This window comes from Carcharodon carcharias, chromosome 3 (genome assembly GCF_017639515.1).
Source record: "Carcharodon carcharias isolate sCarCar2 chromosome 3, sCarCar2.pri, whole genome shotgun sequence".
Taxonomy (NCBI): Eukaryota; Metazoa; Chordata; class Chondrichthyes; order Lamniformes; family Lamnidae; genus Carcharodon; species Carcharodon carcharias.
The window spans coordinates 136,617,907-136,645,838 of record NC_054469.1 but is presented as its reverse complement, the minus strand read 5'-3'; the positions used below and the strand labels follow the sequence as shown (position 1 = coordinate 136,645,838).

General features: G+C 41.7%; 1 protein-coding gene across 1 annotated transcript; it reads right to left on the bottom strand.

Annotated features, from left to right (window-relative positions):
* Positions 1–222: 222 nt before the first annotated feature.
* Positions 223–27,932, bottom strand: nup42 (nucleoporin 42). Its single transcript, XM_041183120.1, has 7 exons — positions 27,519–27,932; positions 24,824–25,055; positions 23,684–23,778; positions 23,364–23,440; positions 22,001–22,087; positions 3,130–3,211; positions 223–1,991 (listed from the first exon to the last, which is right to left on the bottom strand). The coding sequence occupies exons 1-7, from the start codon at positions 27,616–27,618 to the stop codon at positions 1,384–1,386; spliced, it is 1,281 nt and encodes a 426-aa protein (XP_041039054.1). The 5' UTR covers positions 27,619–27,932; the 3' UTR covers positions 223–1,383.

Here is a 27,932-nt window from a genome sequence, read left to right as displayed (position 1 = left end):
ATAAGGGAGAAACAAATTCCCTAATTAATCAAAATCTGGAAATTTGTAGCCTTACATAAAGCAAGTGAACCGCACGCTTAAAGATCTTTTCTACTATCTTAAGGTGAATGAGGAATATTTTTGTGTTTCTCCTCTCCAAGATCACTCACCTGAAATTACTTGGTCCACAACTTGGTCCAACTCCATTCATAAATATTTTTGTATAAAACAGGCACTGTACAATTCTGTACTTGGCACTTTATTCTGAATTGCTAAATAGCAGTTTGTACATATAAAGATATTAAAAGCAGAAAAGTAAGCAAAACTATCTGCATACAATTGTAGATGAACATTTATCTATCATTACCAGTAATTCACTGAGTGTGAAGGGCTTTGATACTTCCTAATAATATGTTAAACTACTCTAAAAAAAAAAATATGTTTTCCTTTCTGACTGCACAGGTCTAGAATCAATGCCATGCAATAATTAAAATCACAAGAATGAATATTTAAAACTATATATGCTTCAAATTCACAATCATAAAACACTCAAAGGAAACAAAAATGCAGTAAACTCTGTGGGAATGGATGATTATCAGGTTTTGTTAGATATAAAGGATACCATTAGCAAATGTTATATATCTTAGTAGGGGTAACTACACAAACCAGTGTTCCTAGTAGGAAGCATCAAAATGTGGAATCACCCCTAATGTACATATTTATAAATGAAATTTAAAATAAATTGTTGTAAAATGTTATGCAAATTCTTACTGGAATAATTACAATGGGTATTGTACATATAGTTTAAGAATAAAAATATACAGTGCATTTATATGCTTTTTTTTTTTACATAAAGTTGTATACAGGATATAAATTGTTTTTGACTAGTTGAAATAATTCATCCTATGGGTCATTCAAGAGAAGCTTTGACAAAGTTAATACAGGGTAAAATGTTTTCTGTTTCCAGTGAAAACTCAGCATCTTGCAGTTACTGCTCCAGGTTCCAGCAGCATTCAACAGCCTTTGGTCATCGATTTATTCATTTTTTTCCAGATACTGGTACAAAATGAACCAGTTATTAGGCTGCACATCTCACCCTGGTCAGCATATATTTCTGATATAGAAATAACCACAGGTGTGTTTATTTTGACTTTTCCAATTAGAAGTTGACATATTCGTCAATTTTGGGATGGAGGTGGTGAAGAGATGGAAAAAGGATGGAAAGTAATAATTTATCCAATAAAATATTACAATGTTAAATCCCTACGATTGCTTATAATAGCAGCAAATTTACCAATAATTAAAACAAATTCAGAAAGCTTAATTTGTAGTCTCAGTTAGCACATTGTTCAATGAAGTATCATGGCAATTAATCAATGCAACTACATTTAATGTCAGTCAGATTTACACATTAAGAAGTTCAATGGGTGGTGGCCTTAAAGGGATCCTTCCTAGTGTGAACTTCTTTGCTTCAAATTCTTGTAGGTCATCTGCTGAGAGCGCAGTCCGTGGTGTATACAACTTATCATATCCACTGACTGAATTATTGCTTAAAGAAATATTTTGGGACTGAGATACTGACACCGCAGTGCTCCCAAAAACATTGGTTGTTATGTTGCCCCCAAAAGCATTTGTTGTTGTTGTTACAGTGCTTCCAAATGCTGAGGGTGTCGGTGCACAGGTAGATGCAGAACTCCCAAACCCAGTGGGAGCTGTTGTTGAGTTGCTTCCAAATGGAGCAGAACTTCCAAACACAGAGGTACCAGGAGTAGGACTGGTTGCGGAAATACCAAATGCACCAGAGGCTGAAGCTGAAGTGGAAGTGGGAGCTCCAAATGTAGATGTGTTTCCAAATACAGAAGAGGAAGAAGCTGGTTTGGTTTCAAATCCTGACAGAGGAGGAACCAGAGGTGTTGAGGAGCTTCCAAACCCTGATGCTGTTGTGGTATTGCTTAATCCAGCACTGGGTTTGAAACTAAATGTGCTGCTGTTTACAGAGCTGGAGGCAAAACCTTTGGAAAGAAACAAATCTAAGTAAGATGTTTGGTTCCATAAACCACCAGAGAAATAGATCTCACAAATCAGATACAAGCACACAATTACTACTCATTAGTATTAAATTGGCTTGGGAACCCAAGCAAGGGAAAAATTAGGGTGTTTCAGAAATTCAAGTTTCAGAGGTTTTATTTACTTTAACAATACTTGCTGCAGTTCACTCAATTAGTCTAAAATCTTCCCTTTTCTTAAGCAATTAAGAACCACTCACAGATGGTGAATTAAGTCCTTCAGTACAGCACTAAGATGAGTAACTTAATTTACAATTGCAAAGAACTGATAGATAAAATTTTATATATGTAAACAGAGGTGCAATCTGTAATAGCTTTGAAAAGAGGTGGATAAATATTTAAAAATATATTTTATAAACATGTATAGGAAATAAAACTGAATGAATAGCTTTGAGCAATGCCACATAAGGGATGGGACCTACTCTGTTGTAAAATTCTATTTTATACTTCCACTGTAAATTAGTTTACTCATGTTAGCACTGTTGAGCTTTGGAGCACTGATGAGTAAATTGATATGGAGACTCTCTTTCTCGAGCAAACAATTAACTGAACACTAATAACCACATTACAATCCTTTTATAATTCTCTAACGTCTTGGTTTAATCTACCCTGATCTCCTTGAAATATATTCTTCCCATCAGGGGTCTCACAGTTTGGTGCCAAGTCCTTATATACAAGAGGCATTTCCCCTTTGTCATATATCAACACAAAGCAGCACAGATCCAGGATAGGCCCTCACACAACTCCAAATGCCACAGGCCCCTTGTATTAGGTTATTTTTAAAATTTCACTGCAAAAATATTATTGCATTGCTTAAGGGTTTAACTGTGATTCTTTTGTTTTTTAGTACAACAAAATTCTTAAAAAACATTTACTCAAAGCAGATTAAAGAAGCATTAGCTTGGTGACCAGAGACATACATCAATTTTCTGGCTTTTTAAGCAAGTGACAGCCTGTAAAAAGACACAGGAAATAAATTACCACCGTCACTTTTCAGCAATTAAAAAAACCAGAGGGATTTCCATTTTAGAGAAGTACATTTATATTTCGTACTTTCCTATAGGAATTGCACATTAACACTTACCTGATGAGCCAAAAGTTGAAATTTGCATCCCACCAAATCCTGTTGCAGGTTTCTGTTGGTTAGGTTTCCTCAATTCAGTACACTGGAGAAGCAGAGAAAGAAAACATAGGTTATATTTTAGAAGTTCCTAAAATAGAATAAATCATTATAACAGACTCCACTTGTGCTGTAGTGGGCAACTGCTGGCAGCAGGTCAATTATTTTCCTATACATCACAGCGCAGGCAATTGGATATTAGGAAAGGACAGAGTTATAAAAATTAGCACATAGGTTAGTAATAAGCCAACAAAAACCTGGGTAATCTATTAGCTGCTTGATTATTGATTATCCAGCCTCTATTAATGATGCCTGTGTAAAGATCTGACATGAAATGAGTTTGCAGGTCCAACTTAATTCCAGTGGTTAAGCAGTTTGAAGAATGAGCCTCTCAATTCAGTAGTAGGCTAAAAACCATGAAAGGTCATTGTTATGACACAGCAGTTGGTAAATGCTGAGTTGTTTAAATCCCAGAGGGAAGCTTGAACAACTGTCATAACCTATATTTTCAACTGGTATGTTTGAGATGCAGCTCTGAATTCATAAATAAAACCACCAAGCCTCAAGAGGTCTTTTTTTTATACAAAACGAAATTAAAGAATTATTAACTTAGCAACAAATTAAACACATACACAAGTCTACAAATTACTACCATAATAACTTCTAAATAAATCTTCAAATTAATCACTCCCAGGTAAATTTTCACCAAGGCAACAATAATCCATAGACTTTAAACAGACACCAGGCAAAGCACATTTGACTGTATGAATTCAAAATGAGGTTCCTTTCAATTTGGTTCCTTTGCAGTTGTAGGTTTACAGGCTGGTTAGATCTTACATGCCCCTGCCCTGCACACACAAAACTCCTTTCTGTTTATACCTAACTTCCCCTTGGAATGTAAATTTTCCATTGTATCCTAGGCTTTTATCGTCACATCTTTTAACAATAACATTTTCATCTCACTCATTTTATTAGTAACATAAACACATTGCTTGTGTCTCCCAGCTAGGTGCAAGATTTTACCTATTCTTCTGAATGGTTTATTCAACAAATGCAAATGTACTCTTTACCTTCTAACTAATTTACATTTATTTAATTAACAACTCAAAACTGCCATACATCAAATCACCCAGACTAGCTGGCTTTAATCTAATTAAGACACCTGCACACACAGGGCAAAATTTTTACTGCGGTGGGCGCCCGACCTGCTCAAGGGTAAAATGACGCACGTTGACTTAGGGTGAGTGCCCCGACGTCAACATGCAGTCACGCAATATTTTGGCCGGTAGGCGCCCGCGGGAATCGGCAGCGTGACCGCTGATAATGAAAAGGCCTGTTAAAGCCATTAAAGTCGTAATTAACTTACATTTTTCGCTGCCCATCCAACCTTACAGTTGGCGGGCAGGCGAAAAGGTCAAGCGGCCTTTGCACTTTTTAGGAAATCTCATCCACTGGTGGGATGAGGTTTCCAAAAGCAAATAAAAACAAAATAAAAATTTTAAGACTTAATTCATAACATGCCCTTGCTCATGTGACAGAGTCACATGAAGGGACATGTTTTACAACATTTTATGTGCCTTTATTTATTTTGAAAACTCTTCGTCTTCCTGAGGCAGCTCTGCACATAACTTATGTGCAAGCATTTCATGATAAGCGGGTCTTAGTTGGCCTGCCAGCATGAAATCACGGTCCAGCCAAGATCGCAGGCAGCGCTTGGCTTCCTGACCACCCCTGCCGAGCCTGCCCGACAAGGCTAAGTTCTGCCCATAGACACCTACCACAATTTCAATTTAAAAATAATTTCCAATAACATTATGGATATTAATACCATTTCATGACAGTCATAAAGTGATGCATGTGGGAAGTAAAAGGCTCACAATACGGTGGTTGGGAAACCTCTTCTAAGGGTGGGAAAACAGCAGAAGCTACACAGTAGACCGCAGTTTAACTCCGCATTTGGCCCATGCAATATCAGACCCAGAAACAGTCAGTGTGTGAGAAAAGCAGAAAAATGTTCCATTACACAATAGTGAGTGTTTGTATCTTGATGCGAAAAAGAGTAGAGAGTTGATTATTCCAAACTAGGAAAGCAATGGCTTGGTACTTCAATGTACTAATCATAAAATTGTTAAAAGTATGCTCATTCATCTAAGCCATATATGAAAAGTTCCTGATCCCAGCACAATTTTTAGACATGAAAGCCTTTTCTACTGGAAGAGAGAAAGGGAATTTTTCTTCTTCTCAACTTTGCTTTGAGAGCAGTTGATTAACTCAGTATTAGATTAATTTGATATGAATTGTAATTATCTACATATATACACCTCATCTACAAAAAAGAATGAATTGATTAAAAATACCATTTAAGGGTGCATCGGGACCAAATCTGCTAGTGACCAGGCCATCTGCAATATTAGAAAGTCTACTTCTGCTTATAATTTGACTAATCCCAGTAATTTGTTTTATATGGTTAACAAACTCAAATATGGTATCATACGATTATCACATTGGTAGAAGGTGAAGTAGATAGACCTTGGTCTTTTACTGTCAAGCAATTCCTATGTACTTATGCTTCTAAAATTCAGCTTGTTAAATAACTTTAGAATATTAAAGAGGAATCGTGCAAAACAAAGTTAAATTCTTCAAGAAAATTCTATTGATATATAACTTTAAAATTGGCTGGGCTGAACGGCCTGTTTCTGTGCCATAACTTTTCTATGGTTCTAACTCGAAAATAACCCATTTATGCCTACTCTCGACTTCCTGTTGGTTAACCAATCCTCTATCCATGCTAATATGTTACCTCCTACGCCATGAGCTCTTATTCTGTGTAATGACCTTTGATGTGGCACCTTGTCAAATGTCTTCTGAAAATCTAAGTACATTCAGCCCATTATGTCTGCACTGGCCACACAAGTCAAAATAAAAAAACTAGCTGCCCAGTCTAATTCCACCTTCCAGCACCTGGTCCGTAGCCTTGCAGGTTACAGGGCTTTAAGTGCAGCTCCAGGTACCTTTTAAATGAATTGAGGGTTTCTCAATCCACAGGTTCCCCTTTATCCACGTTGCTTATTATTTCCTCAAAGAACTCCAATAAATTAGTCAAATGCGATTTCCCTTTCACAAAAACATGTTGACTCTGCCTGATTGCATTTAGATTTTCTAAGTACCCTATATCCTCCTCAATAGTACAAAAAATATGAATTAGGAGTAGGCTACTCAACCCTTTGAGCCTGCTCCACCGCTCAACAGGAACATGGCTGATCTGATTTCAACCTCAATCCAACATTCCTGCCTATGCCTGATAACCTTTCACCCCCTTGTTAATCAAGAATCCATCTACCTCTGCTTTTAAAAATATTCAAAGACTCTGCTTCCACTGTCTTTTGAGGAGGAGAGTTCCAAAAACTCAGGGCCCTCAGAAAATTTTTTTCACATCTCTCTCTTAAATGAGCGACTCATTTTTAAACAGTGACTCCTCATTCTAGATTCTCCCACAGGACGAAATATCCTTTCCACATTGGCCCTGTCAGGACCACTCAGGGTCTTTAAGGTTTCAATCAAGCCATCCCTTACTCTTCTAAAGTCCAGTGGTTACAGGCCTAACCTGTCCAAACTTTCCTCATAAAACAATCCACCCAATCCTGGTATTTGTCTTGTAAACCTTCTCTGAACTGCTTCTAATGCATTTACATCCTTCCTTAAATAAGGAGACCAGTACTGTACATAGTATTGCAAATGTGGTCTCACCAGTGTCCCGTACAACTGAAGCATAATCTTCCTCCTTTTGTAATCAATTCCCTTCACAATAAATGATAACATACTATTAGCTTTCCTAATTGCTTGCTGTACCTACATTCGAGCCTTTTGTGATTCATGCACTAGGACACCCATATCTGTCTGAATCTCAGAGCTCTACAATTTCACACCATTTAGATAATATGTTTTTCGTTTTGTTCTTCCTGCCAAAACGGACAATTTCACATTTGCCCACATTATAATCTTTGCTCACTCACTTAACCTATGTCCCTTTGTAGCCTCCTTATGCCCTCTTCACAACTTAACTTTCCTACTTATCTTTGTATCGTCAACAAATTCAGCAACCATACCATCAGTCTTAATAATATATAATAGAACAATAGATTCCAGCAATTTCCCTTCAACAGACGTTAAGCCAACTGGCCTGAGGTCTCCTTTCTGTCTCCCTCCTTTCTTGAATAGAGGAGTTACGTTCGCTATTTTCCAATTTGATGGGACCTTTCCAGAATCTAGGGAATTTTGGAAAATTAAATCCAATGCAATGCAAAACCAATCTCAGAAGCCACTTCTTTTAAGACTATAGAATAAAGTCCATCAGGGTCTGGGGACATGTCAGCTTTTAGTTCTAATAATTTTCTCAGTACCTTTTCCCTAGTGATTGTAAATGTTTTAAATTTTTCCCTCCCTTTCACCTCCTGATTCATAATTATTTCTGGGATGTTACTTCTATGCTCTACAGTGAAGACAGATATAAAATATATTTTCAATTCATCTGCCATTTCCTTAATTTCCATTATTAATTCTCCATTCTCACTCTCTAGAGGACCAACACTCACTTTACTTACTCTTTTCCTTTTTAAATACCTGTAGAAACTTGCTATCTGTTTTTACACGTCTAGCTAGCTTCCTCCCGTACTCTAATTTCTCCCTCCTTATTAATCTTTTAGTTATTCATTGCTGTTCTTTATATTCTGTCCAATCTTCTGACATACCACTCATCTTTGCACAATTATACACTGACTTCAAGAAAACTTACATGCCAAACCAATTGGTAACATTTCCACCTATCAAAAAGATCTAGGTTCAAGACCCACCCTAAGCCTTAAGCACATAATCTAGGTTTACACTCTAGCATTGAGCAAATACTGCATTGTTAGAGGTGCTATCCTTTGAACGAGGCAGTGCATGCTCCAAGTAGATGTTAAAAAGTATTGGCATTACAGTAAGTTCCCACTTAACGTTGACTGAGTCAACATTGTTTTGTTTCAATATCATTCCTGAAATAGGAACTATATATCTGTTTAATGTTGCAACATTCACTATAATGTCATTTGTCACAGAATTCCTGTTCTGTGGCCTGTACATCCCATAAGATATAGGAACAGGGGTAAACCATTCGGCCCCTTGAGCCTGTCCACCATTCAATAAGATCATGGCTCATCTTCTTGTATTTCAACTTCCACATTCCCTTCTAACCCCGTTAACCTCTGATTCCCTTGCCTAACAAGAATCTACCTACCTCTGCCTTAAAAATATTCAATAACCCCGCCTCCACCACCTTCTGAGGCAGCGAGTTCCAAAGTCGCACAACCCTCAGAAAAAAATTCTCCTCATTTCTGTCCTAAAAGGGCCACCCCTAATTTTAAATCAGTGCCCCTGCATTCTGGGCTCACCCACAAGAGGAAACACCTTTCGACGTCCACCTGGTCAAGGCCATTCAGGATCTTGTATACTTGAATCAAATCACCCCTCACTCTTCTAACCTACAGTGGAAACAAGCCCAGTCTGTCCAACCTTTCCTCATAAGGCAACCTGCTCATTCCAAGTATCAATCTAGTAAACCTCCTTTAAACCGCCTCCAATGCATTTACATCCAAGGAGATCAAAGTTGGAAACTAAATATTCAGGAGTATGTAACTTTTTGAAAGGACGGGCAGGAAGGAAAGGGTGGTGGGGTAGCTTTGTTCGTACGAGATGGAATAAGTACGATAGCAAGAAATGATCTTGGATCAGAAGATGTGGAATCCACATGGGTGGAGGTAAGAAATAACAAAGAGAAGTAGACACTGGTGGGAGTAATCTATAGACCCCCTAACACTTGCTATGCTGCAGGACAGAGGATAAATCAGGAAATGAGGGCATGTTTAAAAAAAAAAGCAGTATATTAATCATGGGTGACTTTAATATTCATGTAGATTGGGAAAATCAAATTGGCAGAGGTAGCCATGTGCAAAAATTCATAGTGTGTATTCGGGACAGTTTCCGAGAACAATATAAAAACAATTACCTGGAAAAACTCAGCAGGTCTGGCAGCATCGGCGGAGAAGAAAAGAGTTGACGTTTCAAGTCCTCATGACCCTTCGACAGAACTTGAGTTCGAGTCCAAGAAAGAGTTGAAATATAAGCTGGGTTAAGGTGTGTGTGTGGGGGGCGGACAGATAGAGGGAGAGAGAGGTGGAGGGGGGGGGGTGTGGTTGTAGGGACAAACAAGCAGTGATAGAAGCAGATCATCAAAAGATGTCAACGACAATAGTACAATAGAACACATAGGTGTTAAAGTTAAAGTTGGTGATATTATCTAAACGAATGTGCTAATTAAGAATGGATGGTAGGGCACTCAAGGTATAGCTCTAGCGGGGTTTTTTTTTTTAAATAATGGAAATAGGTGGGAAAAGGAAAATCTTTATAATTTATTGGAAAAAAAAGGAAGGGGGAAACAGAAATGGGGTGGGGATGGGGGAGGGAGCTCACGACCTAAAGTTGTTGAATTCAATATTCAGTCCTGAAGGCTGTAAAGTGCCTAGTCGGAAGATGAGGTGTTGTTCCTCCAGTTTGCGTTGGGCTTCACTGGAACAATGCAGCAAGGCAAGGACAGACATGTGGGCAAGAGAGCAGGGTGGAGTGTTAAAATGGCAAGCGACAGGGAGGTTTGGGTCATTCTTGCGGACAGACCGCAGGTGTTCTGCAAAGCGGTCGCCCAGTTTACGTTTGGTCTCTCCAATGTAGAGGAGACCACATTGGGAGCAACAAATGCAGTAGACTAAGTTGGGGGAAATGCAAGTGAAATGCTGCTTCACTTGAAAGGAGTGTTTGGGTCCTTGGACGGTGAGGAGAGAGGAAGTGAAGGGGCAGGTGTTGCATCTTTTGTGTGGGCATGGGGTGGTGCCATAGGAGGGGGTTGAGGAGTAGGGGATGATGGAGGAGTGGACCAGGGTGTCCCGGAGGGAGGGAAGATGTGTTTGGTGATGGCATCATGGTGGAGTTGGTGGAAATGGCGGAGGATGATCCTTTGAATGCGGAGGCTGGTGGGGTGGTAAGTGAGGACAAGGGGGACCCTATCGTGTTTCTGGGAGAGAGGAGAAGGCGTGAGGGCAGATGCGCGGGAGATGGGCCAGACACGGTTGAGGGCCCTGTCAACGACCATGGGTGGAAAACCTCGGTTAAGGAAGGAGGAGGACATGTCAGAGGAACTGTTTTTGAATGTAGCATCATCGGAACAGATGCGACGGAGGCGAAGGAACTGAGAGAATGGGATGGAGTCCTTACAGGAAGCGGGGTTGCAGTCCTTGTTGCAGTCCTACTCCGGCCCCCTTCCACAACTCTTTCTCCGGTACATCGATGATTACTTCGGTGCTGCTTCATGCTCTCGTCGGGACTTGGAAAAATTTATTAATTTTGCTTCCAATCTCCACCCCTCCATCATTTTCACGTGGTCCATCTCTGACACTTCCCTTCCCTTCCTTGACCTCTCTGTCTCAATCTCTGGTGATAGACTGTCCACCAATATCCATTACAAACCCACCGACTCCCACAGCTATCTTGACTACAGCTCCTCACATCCCGCTTCCTGTAAGGACTCCATCCCATTCTCTCAGTTCCTTCGCCTCCGTCGCATCTGTTCCAATGATGCTACATTCAAAAACAGTTCCTCTGACATGTCCTCCTTCTTCCTTAACCGAGGTTTTCCACCCATGGTCGTTGACAGGGCCCTCAACCATGTCCGGCCCATCTCCCGCACATCCGCCCTCACGCCTTCTCCTCTCTCCCAGAAACATGATAGGGTCCCCCTTGTCCTCACTTATCACCCCACCAGCCTCCGCATTCAAAGGATCATCCTCCGCCATTTCCGCCAACTCCAGCATGATGCCACCACCAAACACATCTTCCCTTCACCCCCCTTATCGGCATTCCGTAGGGATCGCTCCCTCCGGGACACCCTGGTCCACTCCTCCATCACCCCCTACTCCTCAACCCCCTCCTATGGCACCACCCCATGCCCACACAAAAGATGCAACACCTGCCCCTTCACTTCCTCTCTCCTCACCGTCCAAGGACCCAAACACTCCTTTCAAGTGAAGCAGCATTTCACTTGCATTTCCCCCAACTTAGTCTACTGCATTTGTTGCTCCCAATGTGGTCTCCTCTACATTGGAGAGACCAAACGTAAACTGGGCGACCGCTTTGCAGAACACCTGCGGTCTGTCCGCAAGAATGACCCAAACCTCCCTGTCGCTTGCCATTTTAACACTCCACCCTGCTCTCTTGCCCACATGTCTGTCCTTGGCTTGCTGCATTGTTCCAGTGAAGCCCAACGCAAACTGAAGGAACAACACCTCATCTTCCGACTAGGCACTTAACAGCCTTCCGGACTGAATACTGAATTCAACAACTTTAGGTCGTGAGCTCCCTCCCCCATCCCCACCCCATTTCTGTTTCCCCCTTCCTTTTTTTTCCAATAAATTATAAAGATTTTCCTTTTCCCACCTATTGCCATTATTTAAAAAAAAACCCCACTAGAGCTATACCTTGAGTGCCGTACCATCCATTCTTAATTAGCACATTCATTTAGATAATATCACCAACTTTAACTTTAACACCTATGTGTTGTATTGTACTACTGTCGTTGACATCTTTTGATGATCTGCTTCTATCACTGCTTGTTTGTCCCTACAACCACACCCCCCCCCCCCATCTCTCTCTCTCTCTATCTCTCCGCCCCCCCACACACACACCTTAAACCAGCTTATATTCAACTCTTTCTTGGACTCGAACTCAAGTTCTGTCGAAGGGTCATGAGGACTCGAAACGTCAACTCTTTTCTTCTCCGCCGATGCTGCCAGACCTGCTGAGTTTTTCCAGGTAATTCTGTTTTTGTTTTGGATTTCCAGCATCCGCAGTTTTTTTGTTTTTATCCTAGAACAATATGTTGTGGATCTAACCAGCATATTTTGGATCTGGTAATGTGCAATGAGGCAGGTTTAATAATTGGGCTCAGAGTAAAAGATCCCGTCGGAAACAGTGACCATAACATGGTGGAATTTAGCATTAGTTTGAGAGTGAGAACCTTAGTTCGGAAACAGCTGTGCTAAACTTTAATATGGGTAATTACAAAGGAATGAGAGCAGGGTTGGCTGGGAAAGGAGAAAAGACGGTTGATGAACAATGGTAGATATGTAAGAAAACAGTTCCTGACTCACAACAAAGATATACCCCAGTGAGGAAGAAGGATTGTAGCAAGGGGATAAACCAACCATAGTTAACCAAGGAAGTTAAGGATAGTATCAAAGTGAAAGAAAAAACATACAATGTGGCAAAGATTAATGGTAAGCCAGAGGATTGGGAAAGTTTTAAAAACCAACAGAAGATGACCAAAAAATATAAGGAGGGAGAAAATAAACTTTGAGGGTAAACTAGCAAGTAATATAAAAATGGACAGAGTTTCTTTAAATATATAAAAAAGAGAGAGGAAGTCAATATAGGCCCTTTAGAGAATGAGACTGGGGAAATAATAACAAGGAATCAGGAAATGGCAGAGGAGTTGAATAAATACTTTGCATCAGTCTTCATGGTAGAATACACTAATAGCAATACCAAAAGTACTAAATAATCATGAGGCAAAAACTGGGGGGAGGAGGAAATAAATACAATAACTATCACTAGAGAAAAAGTACTAGGGAAACTAAAAGGTCTAAAGGCCAGTAAGTCACCTGGACCTGATGGGTTGCATCCTAGGATATTAAAGGAAGTAGCTGCAGAGATAGTGGATGCACTGGAAGTAATCTTCCAAGTATCCTTAGATTCTGGAAAAGTCCCAGAGGATTGGAAAACTGCCAATGTAACACCCTTATTCAAAAAGGGAGGGAGACAAAAACAGGTCAGTTAGCTTAATGTCTGTCATTGGGAAAATGTTAGAGTCTATTATAAAGGATGCAATAGCAAAGCATTTAGAAATGCATAATATAATCAAGCAGAGTCAGCATGGCTTCATGAAAGGGGAAATCATGCCTGACAAAATTATTATAATTCTTTGAGGAGGTAACAAGCAGGAAAAGGGGAAACCAGTAGATGTAATATATTTGGATTTCCAAAAGGCATTTGATAAGGTACCACACATGAAGCTACTGAATAAGATAATAGCCCATGATGTTGGGGGTAGATTAGCCTGGATAGAGGATTGGCTAACTAATAGAAGTTGGGATATGGGGGCATTTTTAGGATGGCAACCTGTAATGAGTGGAGTGCCACAGAGATCAGTGCTAGGGAAACAATTATTTACAATATATATTAATGACTTGGATGAGGGAAATGAACGTACTATTGCCAAATTTGCAGATGATACAAAAAAGGTGGGAAGGCAAGTGGTGAGGATGACACAATGAGTCTAGACGGATAGAGACAGGTTAAGAGAGTGGGCAAAAACGTGGCAGATGGAATATAATGTGGGAAAATGTGAGGTTATGCACTTTGGCAGGAAGAATAGAGGAGCTGAATATTACTTAAATGGAGAAAGGCTGAAGAAAGCTGGAGCACAGAGGGATTTGGGGGTCCTCGTGCATGAATCTCAAAAAGGTTGCATACAAGTTCAGCAGGTAAAAGGCAAGGCAAATGGAATGTTGGCCTTTATCTCAGGGAATAAAGCATAAAAATAGGGAAGTCTTGCTAAAACTATACAAGGCACTAGTTAGACCACACCTAGAATACCGTGAACAATTTTGGATCCCTTATCTAAGGAAAGATATACTAGCATTGGAGGCAGTCCAGAGAAGGTTCACTAGGTTGATCTCAGGGATGGAGGGATTTTCTTATGAGGAGAAGTTGAGTAGGTTGGACCTGCACTCATCAGAGAAGAATGAGAGGCGACCTTATTAAAAAATATAAGATTGACAGGGTAGACGCTGAGATGTTGTTTCCCCTGTGGGAGATTAAAGGGCCAGAGGACATTAAGGGGGCGCCCACATAAAGCAGAGATGAGGAGAGATTTCTTCTCTCAGAGGATAGTCAATCTGTGGAATTGTTTACCGCAGAGGGCTGTAAAGGCTGGGTCGTTAAGTATATTCAAGGCTGAGATGGACAGATTTTTAATCAGTAACGGAATCAAGGGTTATGGGGAAAAGGTAGGAAAGTGGAGGTGAGGATTATCAGATCAGCCATGATCTCATAGAATGGTGGAGCAGACTTGATGGGCCAAATGGCCTACTTCTGCTCCTACATCTTATATCCTTCTTTAAATAAGGAGACCAAAACTGCACACAGTTTTGAGGTGCGGTCTCCCCAACACCCCGTATAACTGAGGCATAACATTTTTACTTTCATGTTCAATCCCTCTCATAATAAAGGATAGCATTCATTAGCCTTAACTACTTGCTGTACTTGCATACTAACTTTTTGTGACTCATGTACTATAACACCTAGATCCCTCTGCACCTCAGAATTATGCAGCTGTTCTCCACTGAAGTAATACTCTGCTTTTTAGTTCTTCCTGCCAAAGTGAGCAACTTCACATTTTCCCACATTAAAATCCAATTGCCAGGTCTTTGCCCACTCACTCAACCTATCTATATCCCACATCTGCAAATGGAAAATTCTGACATTTTCCCTAGTGCTGTTGAGGTCAGTGCACCACTACTGGGGTCTTCTTTAGCTTTGTCCTCTTCCCCCTCACGCCTGTTCCAGCTTTCAGCATTCACTGAAGCCCTGGAGCTTCTTCAGCCACTCCCTGCACTGATGAACTTCTGCCACTAGATGGAGCCTGGTCAATCTGAAATCAGGCAGTTGGTGAGTGCATGTTTTTTACATTTATATACGTAAGATAAAAGGCACAGAAACAGACCATTTGGCTCAACCAGTTGACTTGAGCCTTCTCCCATCTTTCCTCATCTAAATGTATCAATGTAACCATCATTCCCTTCTCCCTCATATGCTTGTCTTGACTTCCCCTCAAATGTTTCTCTGCTATACACTTCAACCATTCCCTGTGGTAACAGGCTTCACATTCTCACCCCTCTTTGGGTAGAGAAGTTTCTTCTGAATTCCCTGTTGGGTTTCTTGATAACTCTCTTATATTGATGGCCTCTAGTTATGTTCTTCTCCACATGAGGAAACATCTCTCTGTAACAACTCTATCAAAACCTTTCCGAATCTTAAAGATCTCTATTTAGGTCCCCTCCTCAGCCTCCTTTTTACAAGAGAAAAGGGACGCAGCCTATCAATCCTTCCCTGATATGTATGCTCATGCACTTACGTTGAAACATACATCGAATATAGGAGGAGTAGGCCATTCGGCCCTTCGAGCCTGCTCTGCCATTCATTATGATCATGGCTGATTATCCAACTCACTAACCTGCTCCCGCTTTCTTCCCATATCCTTTGATCCCTTTTGCCCCAAGGGCTATATCTAACTCCTTGAAAACATACAATGTTTTGGCCTCAACTACTTTCTGAGTTAACGAATTCCACAGGCTCACCACTCTCTGGGTGAAGAAATTTCTCCTCATCTCAGCCCTAAATGGTCTACCCCGTATCCTCAGACAGTGACCCCTGGTTCTGGACTCCCCCACCCTCAGGAAAATCCTTTCTGCATCTACCCTGTCTAGTCCTGTTAGAATTTTATAAGCTTCTATGAGATCCCCCCTCATTCTTCTGAACTCCAGCAAATATAATCCTAACTGACTCAATCTCTCCTCATATGTCAGTCCCGCCATCCCAAGAATCAGTTGGGTAAACCTTCTCTGCACTCCCTCTATAGCAAGAGCATCCCTCCTCAGATAAGGAGACCAAAACTGCACAGTGTTTCAGTTGTGGTCTCACCAAGGCCCTGTACAATTGCAGCAAGGCATCCCTGCTCCTGTACTCAAATCCTCTGGCTATGAAGGCCAACATACCATTTGCCTTCTTTACCACCTGCTGCACCTGCATGCTTACCTTCAGCGACTGGTGTACGAGGACACCCAGGTATCTGGTATCATCTAGTATACTTCTGGTATCATTCATGTAAATCTTCCCTGCAGCCTCTCCAGACCCTATATATCCTTTTTATAATATGGAAACCAACTGACCACTCAAGTTAATGTATAAGATTCCATGGCACAATTCGAAGAAGAGTTCTTCTAGAGTCCTGACCAATATTTATCCCTCAACCAACAATGCTAAAACAGGTTAAGGGATCACGTACTTTATTCCTGTCTGTATGACCTTGCCACGCACAAACTGACTCTAATGTTTTCCTACATTATAACAGTAATGCAAGAGTACTTATATGGCTACAAGACATTTTGTCACATCCTAAAGTCTTCAAAGGTGCTTTGTAAATACAAGTCCTTTCCTGGCTAGCTAAAATAAAAACAGGCCAAGTGGCTTCCTGAACCATAATTATTTAATTATTGGATTTCAATGTAATCAGGCTACTCTTTGAAATTTGAATTGAATCGATTCTGGATAGTGAGACTCATTGCCCATTTGGAAATTCATTGCGGGTACATTGGTCACTCACTAAAAATCGCATATGATCACAAAGAAATATTACATCAACACCAAACAAAACAAAAACAATAATCACAAGTTTCACAATCAACTTCACAAATGCACCAATATCACTGTCTCACAGGAGAAATGCCCAAAAGCCGATGAAAAACTTGAAGAAAGCAAGCTGAAGTGATGAGCAATGTAATATCCAAAGTCGCTGCAGTGCAGCACCATTTTAATCACACAGCGTTAGGCATACAGCAGCTTGACATTTTAAAAGTACAGAAGTCCACATCTTAAACATAGAAAAGGTTGACACTGTCAAACGTACAGCAGCCTCACAACATCAAACATACATCAGTCTCAGTGCCAAACACACGTGAAGTCCCCATCCTGAATGCACAATGGGTTCATACTGCTCAATGCTGAAGCTCCTGCCCACCCCGCCACATTCCCGCAACTCCCAGGAGACGAGCAGCAATATGATCCAGTCCCAGGTATAGCAGCTCCATGGCGGCAGCTCGGAATATACACCACCTTCTTTCATCGTTTTGATGACGAAACCTTTCTTCTTGTTGAGAACCATCTCAAAACAGCACTCCTGTTGCTCCACCTTGGCTGGTTCCTGGAGCTGATCCCTTCCTGCTGTCTCGTACTCATCCTTGCTCTTGTAACTGGCTCCTTGTTCCTCAGGCCCAGGGATGCCAGAGACTGGAATCCCAATGGCTGGAACTCCAGGGCCCCGACCCGTGGAGGAGGTAAAGGTAGAGGGGGAGGTGCTCAGATTTTAATAAAACGTAGGTGGTCTTTGCTGCCTCAGTGCACATTGCCTTATGTTACAGGTCTCTTTTTCTCTTTCCCATACTCAACTCTTTAGGTGCCAAGATGTGAAAAATTCAACACAAGGATACACTCTTCGCATTGAGATTGCTCTTCATCGTGTTGTGTGGCACTACCACCGTGCTAAATGGGATAGATTTCAAACAGATCTAGCAACTCGAGACTGGGCATCCATGAGGTGCTGTGGGCCATCAGCAGCAGCAGAATTGTACTCAACCACAATCTGTAACCACATGGCCCAGCATATCCCCCACTCTACCATAACCACCAAGCCAGGGGATCAACCCTGATTCAATAAAGAGCACAGGAGGGAATGCCAGGAGCAACACCAGGCATACCTAAAAATGAGGTGTCAACCTGATGAAGCCACAACACAGGGCTACTTGCGTGCCAAATAGTACAAGCAGCAAGTGATAGACAGATTTAAGCGATCCCATAACCAATGGATCAGATCTAAGCTGTGCAGTCCTGCCACATCCAGTCGTGAATGGCGGTGGACAATTAAACAACTCATTGAAGGAGGAGGCTCCACAAATATCCCCATCCTCAAAGATGGGGGAAGCCCAACACATCAATGTAAAAGAAAAGGCCGAAGCAGCATTTGCAATCTTCATTCAGAAGTACCAAGTGGATGATTCATCTCAGCTCCACTGGAGGTCCCCAGCGTCACAGATGCCAGTCTTCAGCCAATTTGATTCACTCCATGTGACATCAAGAAACGGCCAAAGGCACTGGATACTGCAAAGGCTATGAGCCCTGACAATATTCCAGCAATAGTATTGAAGACATGTGTTCCAGAACCTGCTGCATCCCTAGCCAAGTCGTTCCAGTATAGCTACAACATTGGCATCTACCCGGCAATGTGGAAAATTGCTCAGGTATGTCCTATACACAAAAAGCAGGACAAATCCAACCCAGCCGCCGTCCCATCAGCATACTCTCAATCGTCAGTAAAGTGATGGAAAGGGTTGTCAACAGTGCTATCAAGCAGCACTTGCTTAGCAATAACCTGCTCACTGGCGCACAGTTTCGGTTCTGTCAGGCCCACTCAGCTCCTGACCTCAAATGTGGTCAAAAGAGCTGAATCCCAGAGGTAAGGTGAGAGTGACTGGCCTCAACATCAAGGCAGCATCTGACAAGAGTGTGGCATCAAGGAACTCTAGCAAAACTGGAGTCAATGGGAATCGGGGGGAAGCTCTCTGCTGGTTGGAGTCATACCTAGCACAAAGGAAGATGGTTGTAGTTGTTGTAGATCAATCATTTGTTTCAGGACATCACTGCGGGAGTTCCCCAGGGTAGTATCCTAGGCTCAACCATCTTCAGCTGCTTCATCAATGACCTTCCTTCCATCATAAGGTCAGAATTGAGGATGCTTGCTGATGATTGCACAATGTTCAGCATCATTCATGACTCCTCAGGTACTGAAGCAGTCCATGTCCAAATGCAGCAAGACATGGGCAATATCCAGGCTTGGGGTGACAAGTACCATTCACACCAACAAGAGAAAATCACCCCTTGACATTCAATGACATTACCATCCTGAATCCTCCATTATCAACATCCTGAGGGTTACCATTGAGCAGAAATGGAATTGGACTAGCCATATCAGTACTGTGGCTACAACCGCAGGTCAGAGGCTACAGCCCAGATTTTCTGGCCCCATTGCGGGCAAGGCAATGCCACAGCTAGAAGTCCATTGATTTGCGGTGGGCACGGAAAATCCCGCCGTAGGAATCCTGCAGCAAGCAACTCATCTCCAGACTCCCCAAAGCTTGCCCACAATCTACAAAGCACAAGTCAGAATATGATGTAACACTCTGCACTTGCCTGGATGAGTGCAGCTCCAACAACACTCAAGAATCTCGACACCATCCAGGCCAAAGCAGCCCACTTGATTGGCAACCCATACACAAACATTCACGCCCTTCACCATCAACGCACAGTGGCAGCAGTGTGCACCATCAACACGATGCAGTGCAGCAACTCACCAAGCCTCCTTCAACAGTACCTTGCAAACAATCACTACCACCTGGAAGGACAAGAGCAGCAGACACATGGGAACACCACCACCACCTGGGAGTTACCCTCCAAGCCACTCAACATCCTCACTTGGAAATATATCGCTGTTCCTTCACTGTCACTGGGTCAAACTCTTGAAGCTGCCTCCCCAACAGCACTGTGGGTGTAACTACACCACATGGACTGCAGTGGTTCAAGAAGGCAGCTCACCACCACCTTCTCAAGGGCAATTAGGGATGGGCAATAAATGCTGGCCTAGCCAGTGACTCCCACATCCCATGTATGAATATTAAAAAAAAAGTCTGTCAAGCTTGGTCTATAATTTAAAATCAGCCCCACGCAATAATCTCAACAGTCTCATTGTTGGCTATGTTCACTAATGTTACTGGAAAGAAGATGGCAAACTCAGCCAGTCGTTAAACGTTTGCACTTTACTTACAAAATAGTGTCACCTAGTGCTTTTGTTTCTTTAAAATTACATATGATTCGTACTTTTTTTAGGCCCAAATGTTAACCATATTTCAATGCATCAATACCTTTTTTTACCTTCACTATAATATAACCGGTCAAAAGCACTAAGTGCCTGATGACAACATTGCCCTAGTCTTTCTAATCTCAATTATTTTATACATTCCCCCTTATCTTTCCTGTGAGCTACATCCTCAAAAAAAACTCAGATTTTTGTCAAATGCAATTTCCCTATCACAAAACAACGTTGATTCTGCCTAAACCCATTAAGAATTTCCAAGTGTCTTTTTACTCTGTCCTTAATAATAGATTCTAGTATTTTCTGGTTACTGATGACAGGATATCTAGCCCAAAGTTCCTTCTCTCTCCCTCCTTTACTGAACAGTGGGGTGACATTTGCTATCATGGGGGGAATTTCAGAATCTAGAGAATGTTGGAAGACTAAGTACAATGCATCCACTATCTCTGCAAATCTCTCCTTTAAAACCTTAGGATGTAGACCATTAGGTCAAGGGGATTTTTCCATTATTTTTTATACTAATATTAACTACTTCTTAGTTCGTCATTCTCATTAGACACTTGGTTCTCCACTTTTACCAGCATGGTCTTTGAGTCTTCTACTGTGAAGACAGATACAAAATATTTGTTTAACAGCTCTGTGATTTCCCCATTATAATTTCTCCTGCCTTTTTCTCTAAGGGACCAAACTTACTTTCTCTAGTCTCTTTTTATTACATATAAGAGCTCTTAAAATCTGTTTCCATATTTCTTGCTAATTTCTCATTCTATTTTTTTCCTTATTATTAACGTACGGTACAACTCAAACTTGTGCATTGTTTTTTCCGGGTGCAAAATGTCCAAAAGAATGCAATTCTAGTTTTAACATTCCCATAAGAATCAATGATTTACTGAGAACTGTTTCACGTAAAGTTGCAATTTAAGATACACAACTACAACTTTTAAGTGAAGATTCACTGTATTTGAACACTGAATTCTCCTAGTACCCTACCTAATATTTCTACTTTATTAAGCACCATTACAAACTTATTAACTAGTCATTCATCTCATCAGTATTTGAGAAATCTTGTTGTAAAACAACTACATTTGTCTGCACAACAATGACGCCATTTCAAAACGATTAACCATATGTGATGCGAGTCCTTTTTGAAAGGCATGATCAAGTGTTATATAAACACAATGACCTGGATTTTACAGTAGGCAGTAAATGAATGGTGCTTGTCATTTAATGCAGTCCATTTTGTGGGCTTTTATACTGCAATCTGCGATTAGAGTTAAAACAACATTGCCTCTTCGACAGAGAATCCGGGGCCTGTGTGAGGCAATTCCTCAGCCAGATTGAATCCTTACTGAGATAGAATCCAAAGCAGGAAATGTAAGTTAGAAGAGTCATTTCAATGTAAAATCTTGAATATGAAGGAAAATAGAGAACAGAAAGATGGTATTAAGAGACACGAAGTAAAAATAAAATTATTTTTCCAAAATTCATTAAAATCTGAAGGGGGTAAGGCTCCATGTTAGCCTTAATTTTCAGTGTCAGAGAGATTGTTTGGCAGCAGTTAAGGCTTACAATGCAGTTAAAAATTCACATGCACTTCAATGCAAAAGCCCTAACATTTTCTGACATGTTTAGTGTGATAAATAGTGGATATGTACCACAATTCATGCACTTCCATTTCTATGAATGCTGCATTTCTTGGAAAGATACTGTTGAAGCAAAGCTTGTGGAGAAGCAGGCTAACTCAGACAGCCACTTCCAGATTTCCATATTCAATTGCACATGTGCAGGCACCAGAAGTTGCTTTGATCTACTCCATACTAAACAGCAAGGTTGATAACCTCAGCATTAATTCTCCTGCAAAATCCAGGCCAATCTTAACATTTTAATATGACAAACTAAATTAATCCAGTTTTTTGTGTACACATTTTTCCTGACAGATTATTTAACTTTACACATGCAAATTTTGATTGTCTTTTCCTGATCACAGCTTACCATTGAACTTCTTACAGATGAATTTGGCTTCTTTATTTCAAGCATTCTGTTTCTCTGCTGATTTGATAACTGTTGAATGGAGTCAGCCTGCGTCAACGTTCAGAAAATTAATGAACATTTCAGAGTAACAATTAGAAACTTAATACCCATCACTTATTGAATTATGAAACAGTTATATTATTACTACTGTTTAGATTCAGTGGCTGACAATGTGAGCGCATGTTCTTTTTCTTCAGCTGCAATATTTGAACCATTTTTACTTTATGTTGATTTAATTAATCACTATTGCTTCAAGGAAGAGTACAGCTCAAGACATTAAGCTCATCTACTTAGTCAACATGTCATTCTGTAAAATTTTGATGCAGTGTCATTCAAGACTACAATTAACCAAAACTTCTCAATAAGTTCAAAATACAAAGTTAGATTTATGCTCTTGTAATCCATGAAAATAGAAGTGACATTTTATTTCTAAATTATTAATCATTCATAATGCACTGACTTGTCGTGGCCTGAATTCTCAGATCATATACAACAATGAAACTAACAAGCATCTTGAAAAAGAACAGCTCAGATTGAAATAATTGCAGATTAAAATTTACTAAAAGGTTATAGTTCAATACACTTAAACCCTCCCATGACTCAGGATGGTGAGTGTGCTCTTATGTCAGTCTTAGATCAGTAGAACATATTATAATTAGAAAATAGGAAGAATTTGGAGCAAGTTAGTAATAGTAACATGGCATGTCAATAGCTAGAATTATGGTGCACATCACCAATTTTGGTGTTGCAGGAAATTTGAGGCCTGTGTACCCAATCATGATGATTAAAATTAATGCAAATTTATTTCAATTAATTTACAGCGGAGAAGAAAATGTGACATTTCAAATGATAGCGCATTTACATCTTTACAGATTAGGAAAGTGAAAGTGTCTTCACATCAGCAAGCAAGTTACAGGTTACACCATTCTCCCTTTAATTGTGGCAACCAAATTGCAACTACCAACTATCAATAAATCTGTCAAAACCAGAATTTGTCTCTTTCCTTTTAAAAAAAGGGTTTGGAGATGTTAGCTATGATGATCTTTCAACAAGTGAACTAAGAGAGGAATTTAAAATGACACATCATTGAAGGATTAAATTCACATTTAAAGACCATAACTTGAGTAGGCTACTACTATGCAATGATTGCAGACTCAGCTGAAGGGTCAGCAGTCTCCTTTTTGTTTTATCAGAATATAGAGGTAGAAGAAAAACTTAAATTGGGTGAGCTTGTTTGACTGAATAGTCCTAAGCCTCCACTTCATATACGAAAAATTACAATCCAGGAACTATAAAAATGATTTCAAAAGCATATAGTTCTTACATAGTTTTGTAAGCTGCCTCCTGCCCTACTGTTGTAGTATTCCATTCGCAATTCTTCAGGGGAGATGTCCACAAGACCTTCAGAGGAATAAAACACATATAGTGCCTTCTTACATATCTTTAGGTAAGATCATTAAATGTACCCAATGAATTATCTTGAGTCTTTTACTGCATCAATAAATTTTTACTAGATGGCTTTGGTTTGGAGACGCAAGTTTAAAAAAAAGAAAACAAAGGTAAAGTATAAATGAGAAAAGACAACATGCCGGGATAAACTGATTTCGGAAAAAACAAAAGACAGAAGTAGAACCAGCCTCATACCTGAAACACAAGCATATTCTTTGGCAACAGAATAACAGGAAAATATCCATTGGCCGGAGATTTCCCATGCTTCAATGTCTTTTCTTACGATTTCTCTGCAATAAATTGAGAACACTAAGACATACATATTTACACAAAATAATCAGTAGCTACTATATAGTGAATGCCACCAAAATCTCCTCCTTGTAGTGAGTTGCAGTGGTCAAATAGCCTAGCAACACTCACATGTGCAAAGTAGGCACCTGAGTGGCAATTTAGAAACACCAAAGGAACAGTATGCCAGCAGCAGCCAATTTCTTCAGTAGAGCACAGGCAGAAAATTAGCAAAAGGATATGGCACATCATGGTCATTGATAAGGCATCTAATTGTAGTTTAAAGATTATGTCACACATCATCTTACAATAAAACTGATCAATATAAAATACTTTACAACTAGAGCTATATGTAAACTAATGTACAATATTATCTTTTATTAAATTTTAAATGTTTTACCTTGCTTAAAGCTAAATGTTTAAACAATCTTATTCCAATTTGTAATTTACTTGAAATAAAGTGTAAAATAATTAAAGTGTATGTTATTGAAGAAATCATTAAGCTGCAGACAAGAGTAATGTGGACTGATTCAATCCTTTCCTCCCAAGGTCACGTTTCACAGCTGCTCAATTTCAGCCAAGTGCAGAGATTAAGTCAAGGAAGAAATCTTGCAAATGTTCTACTCACCAACAGCCATGTAAGGCAGAGTATTCTCCAAATTAACACTGGCAATACCTGAATACAACCTTACTTAACTCTTAACAAAAATTCCAACTTCAGCCTTTGATTCCATTTCCCTTCTTGGATATTTGCTCAAACCAAGCCCAATAGTGCACAACTTTGGTGTTCTGGCTGACCTTGAACTCCACTTCAAACCCCATAACCTATCCATCACTAAAACTATCTATTTCCAAGGCTATGCAAGGCTTTGCCTCAACCCTCATCTGCAATCTACTATAACCCAATGTGTCAGCTCACACCCAACTTCTTTGCATCATTCCCTTTCCCGCACCACCTTTAGTGAAACTTCAGCCATTGGCCCTAAATTCAAACTACCTATCTAAACCTCTCTGCCTTCCTAGCATAAAACAAACAATTGCACTCACAATAAATTCTCCACATCACGATCTTGATCATCACTGGAGAGAGTTGTAAACCTATTCTGCAGAAAGCTTCCAGAACTCGAAGGTGCTTTCTTCCCAGTGTCTGCGGATCCAAATCCTCTTCTGTCAACATCCCTGCCACCTCCTCCCCATGTTGCCGGTCTGTAGAAATTTGATGGCTGGATATAACTAGATTGATGTTTCTGGAACTGATTTCCCCAGGTTCCTCTGTAAGCTGCAAATGCACCAAGAATGGATTGAATTTAATATCCAAATGCTGAGTCAGATAACTTGAGAAAATACTATCAAATGCAATAGTTAAACATCTATCTCGGTTACACAGAATTGAAATACCCTTGTAATTGTACAATTTTTCAAAATGCATGTCATTCAATAATCATTTTTAAATAAATACAATTTTACAATTGAAAAAGAGTCAAACGGACTTGAAATGTAAACTCTGTTTTTCTCTCCACAGATGCTGTTAGACCTGCTGAGTTTTTCTAGCATTTTCTGTTTTTGTTATAATTTTACAATTATTATATTCAACACATCTAATAAGCTAGAAATTCACCATTTAAAAAATGACATGCCTGTCAGAACTACTGGAAAATGCACCGAGATCAAAACATTTTGCTGCAACAACAATGATAATTCATGATTGACCTGAATATTGACACAAAAACACACACAAATTTCCTGAAATCCTTTAATATGTTGAAGTTACTCAGCATAAATGGGAAGTAAACAGAGTCTTTCTAAAACTGAATTTCTCCATTTCTTGGCACAACCAAGATCAGGAATTTCACACAGGCTCCATTTTGTGGTTATTATGCAAAAACATGTTTCATTCTTTTAAACAGGTTAACAAAAAAGTTAAAAATCAGAAATAATTCATGATAGAGTAACTGCATAGGAATATGTACTTATAATGTAAAAGAGCAGCTGGAAAAGAATGAAATACAAAAACCCTCTAAAATAAAATCAATAAATTTAATTAAAGCTCATTTCAGTTCTCCAAATTTGTGCCCACTTGTAACTTTTCTCAATGAATTGAAAGCTTCAAATTAAAGCAAGCCTCCTGTTACGTGTCATGGTGATACAGTAATAACGAGCAGTATGTGACCGCTGCGATTCAATTCAAGTGAAGAAAATTAAATATTTTTTTCTTCTCTAATCAGAGACCACAGTTCGTCTCTTCTCCTCCCAGCTACGTACCCCGTTACTTCATTCTTCCCACATTCATGTCACCACTCTCTTTTTAGCAGTCCGCTCAGTGGCCCCTTCATTATACCCCAGCCCATTCTAAATGGGTTCGGGTACAGATCACTTTGGGACGCAGGACAGGCTCAAGAGGCTTAATGGTGGACTCCTGTTTCTATTTTCCCCTGTTCACATAATTTGCTCTTTTCATAATTTTCCCCTATCCAGTACCCTCATGCTCCATTCCCCACCCCTTCCCACATTCCTCTACCCCCTCAAATGCAGCCCTCAGTCATCCTGAACTCCTCCATCTCTCCCAAAACCACTCCCCCTCAGCCCCCTCGCTCTCCCTCCCTCCCTCAGCCCCCGACCCCCTCGCTCTCCCTCCCTCAGCCCCCGCCCTCTCGCTCTCCCTCCCTCAGCCCCCGCCCCCTCGCTCTCCCTCCCTCAGCCCCCAGCCCCCCTCGCTCTCCTTCCCTCAGCCCCCAGCCCCCCTCGCTCTCCCTCCCTCAGCCCCCAGCCCCTCGCTCACCCTCCCTCAGCCCCCAGCCCCCTTCGCTCTCCCTCCCTCAGCCCCCTTCGCTCTCCCTCCCTCATGCCCCCTCGCTCTCCCCCCCTCAGCCCCCACCCCCTCGCTCTCCTGCCCTCAGCCCCCACCCCACCGATCTCCCTCCCTCAGCCCCCACCCCACCGATCTCCCTCCCTCAGCCCCCACCCCCTCGCTCTCCTTCCCTCAGCCCCCACCCCCCAATCTCCCTCCCTCAGCCCCCATCCCCTCGCTCTCCTTCCCTCAGCCCCCATCCCCTTGATCTCCTTCCCTCAGCCCCCACCCCCTCGATCTCCCTCCTGCAGCCCCCAGCCCCCCTCGACCTCCCTCCCTCAGCCCCCAACCCCCTCGCTCTCCTTCTCTCAGCCCCCAGCCCCCCTCGATCTCCCTCCCTCAGCCCCCACCCCCTCGATCTCCTTCCCTCAGCCCCCACCCCCTCGATCTCCCTCCCTCAGCCCCCACCCCCCCTCGCTCTCCCTCCCTCAGCCCCCAGGCTCTCCCTCCCTCAGCCCCCAGGCTCTCCCTCCCTCAGCCCCCAGGCTCTCCCTCCCTCAGCCCCCAACCCCTCGCTCTCCTTCCCTCAGCCCCCACCCCCTCGATCTCCCTCCGTCAGCCCCCACCCCTTCGATCTCCCTCCATCAGCCCCCAGCTTCCCTCAATCTCCCTCCCTCAGCCCCCACCCCCTCGCTCTCCTTCCCTCAGCCCCCACCCCCTCGCTCTCCTTCCCTCAGCCCCCACCCCCCCAATCTCCCTCCCTCAGCCCCCACCCCCTCGATCTCCCTCCCTCAGCCCCACCCCCTCGCTCTCCTTCCCTCAGCCCCACCCCTCGCTCTCCTTCCCTCAGCTCCACCCCCTCGCTCTCCTTCCCTCAGCCCCACCCCTCGCTCTCCTTCCCTCAGCCCCCACCCCCTCGTTCTCCCTCCGCCCCCCTGCCCCCCCCCCCCTTACCTGTGTTGGGTTGTGCCCGCCCGGCACCTCGTGGGTGTTCATTCCAACAATTGTCCCCGAAGCGGCAGCGACCCTCCAGGAAATACTTGCACACCGGCATGCTGGCTATCTCAGGGCCAACTCTCCGACGTTAGTGCGGCTTCTACGACATTGCCACACGCTTCCTGCCGCCTGCGAGGTCGGTGTCTGGAGCCGTCGCGGTCTTACTGACGAGGCCGAAGTGAGGGAGACACTGCGCTTTCTGGAAAATGGACCCCTGAACCTAGACTGCCAACTTCATTAACGTTGAACAGTTTGGGGTTTGATTTAAAATTAGAACATGCACGATCATGAAACTTTCCATTTGAGTTTAAATTTCAAAATTGAAAAACTTCTGCCGTTGTGCGACGAATGGATCGCATAATGGTGGCGCGC

Excerpts from the sequence above, each read along its gene's own strand:
- nup42 (XM_041183120.1), bottom strand. The coding sequence starts at position 27,618 with ATGCCGGTGTGCAAGTATTTCCTGGAGGGTCGCTGCCGCTTCGGGGAC. Across the intron at positions 25,056-27,518 it reads GCGGGCACAACCCAACACAG|CTTACAGAGGAACCTGGGGA; the intron begins GTAAGGGGGGGG and ends GTGCATTTGCAG. Across the intron at positions 23,779-24,823 it reads CGTGATGTGGAGAATTTATT|AGAAATCGTAAGAAAAGACA; the intron begins GTGAGTGCAATT and ends AATTTATTGCAG.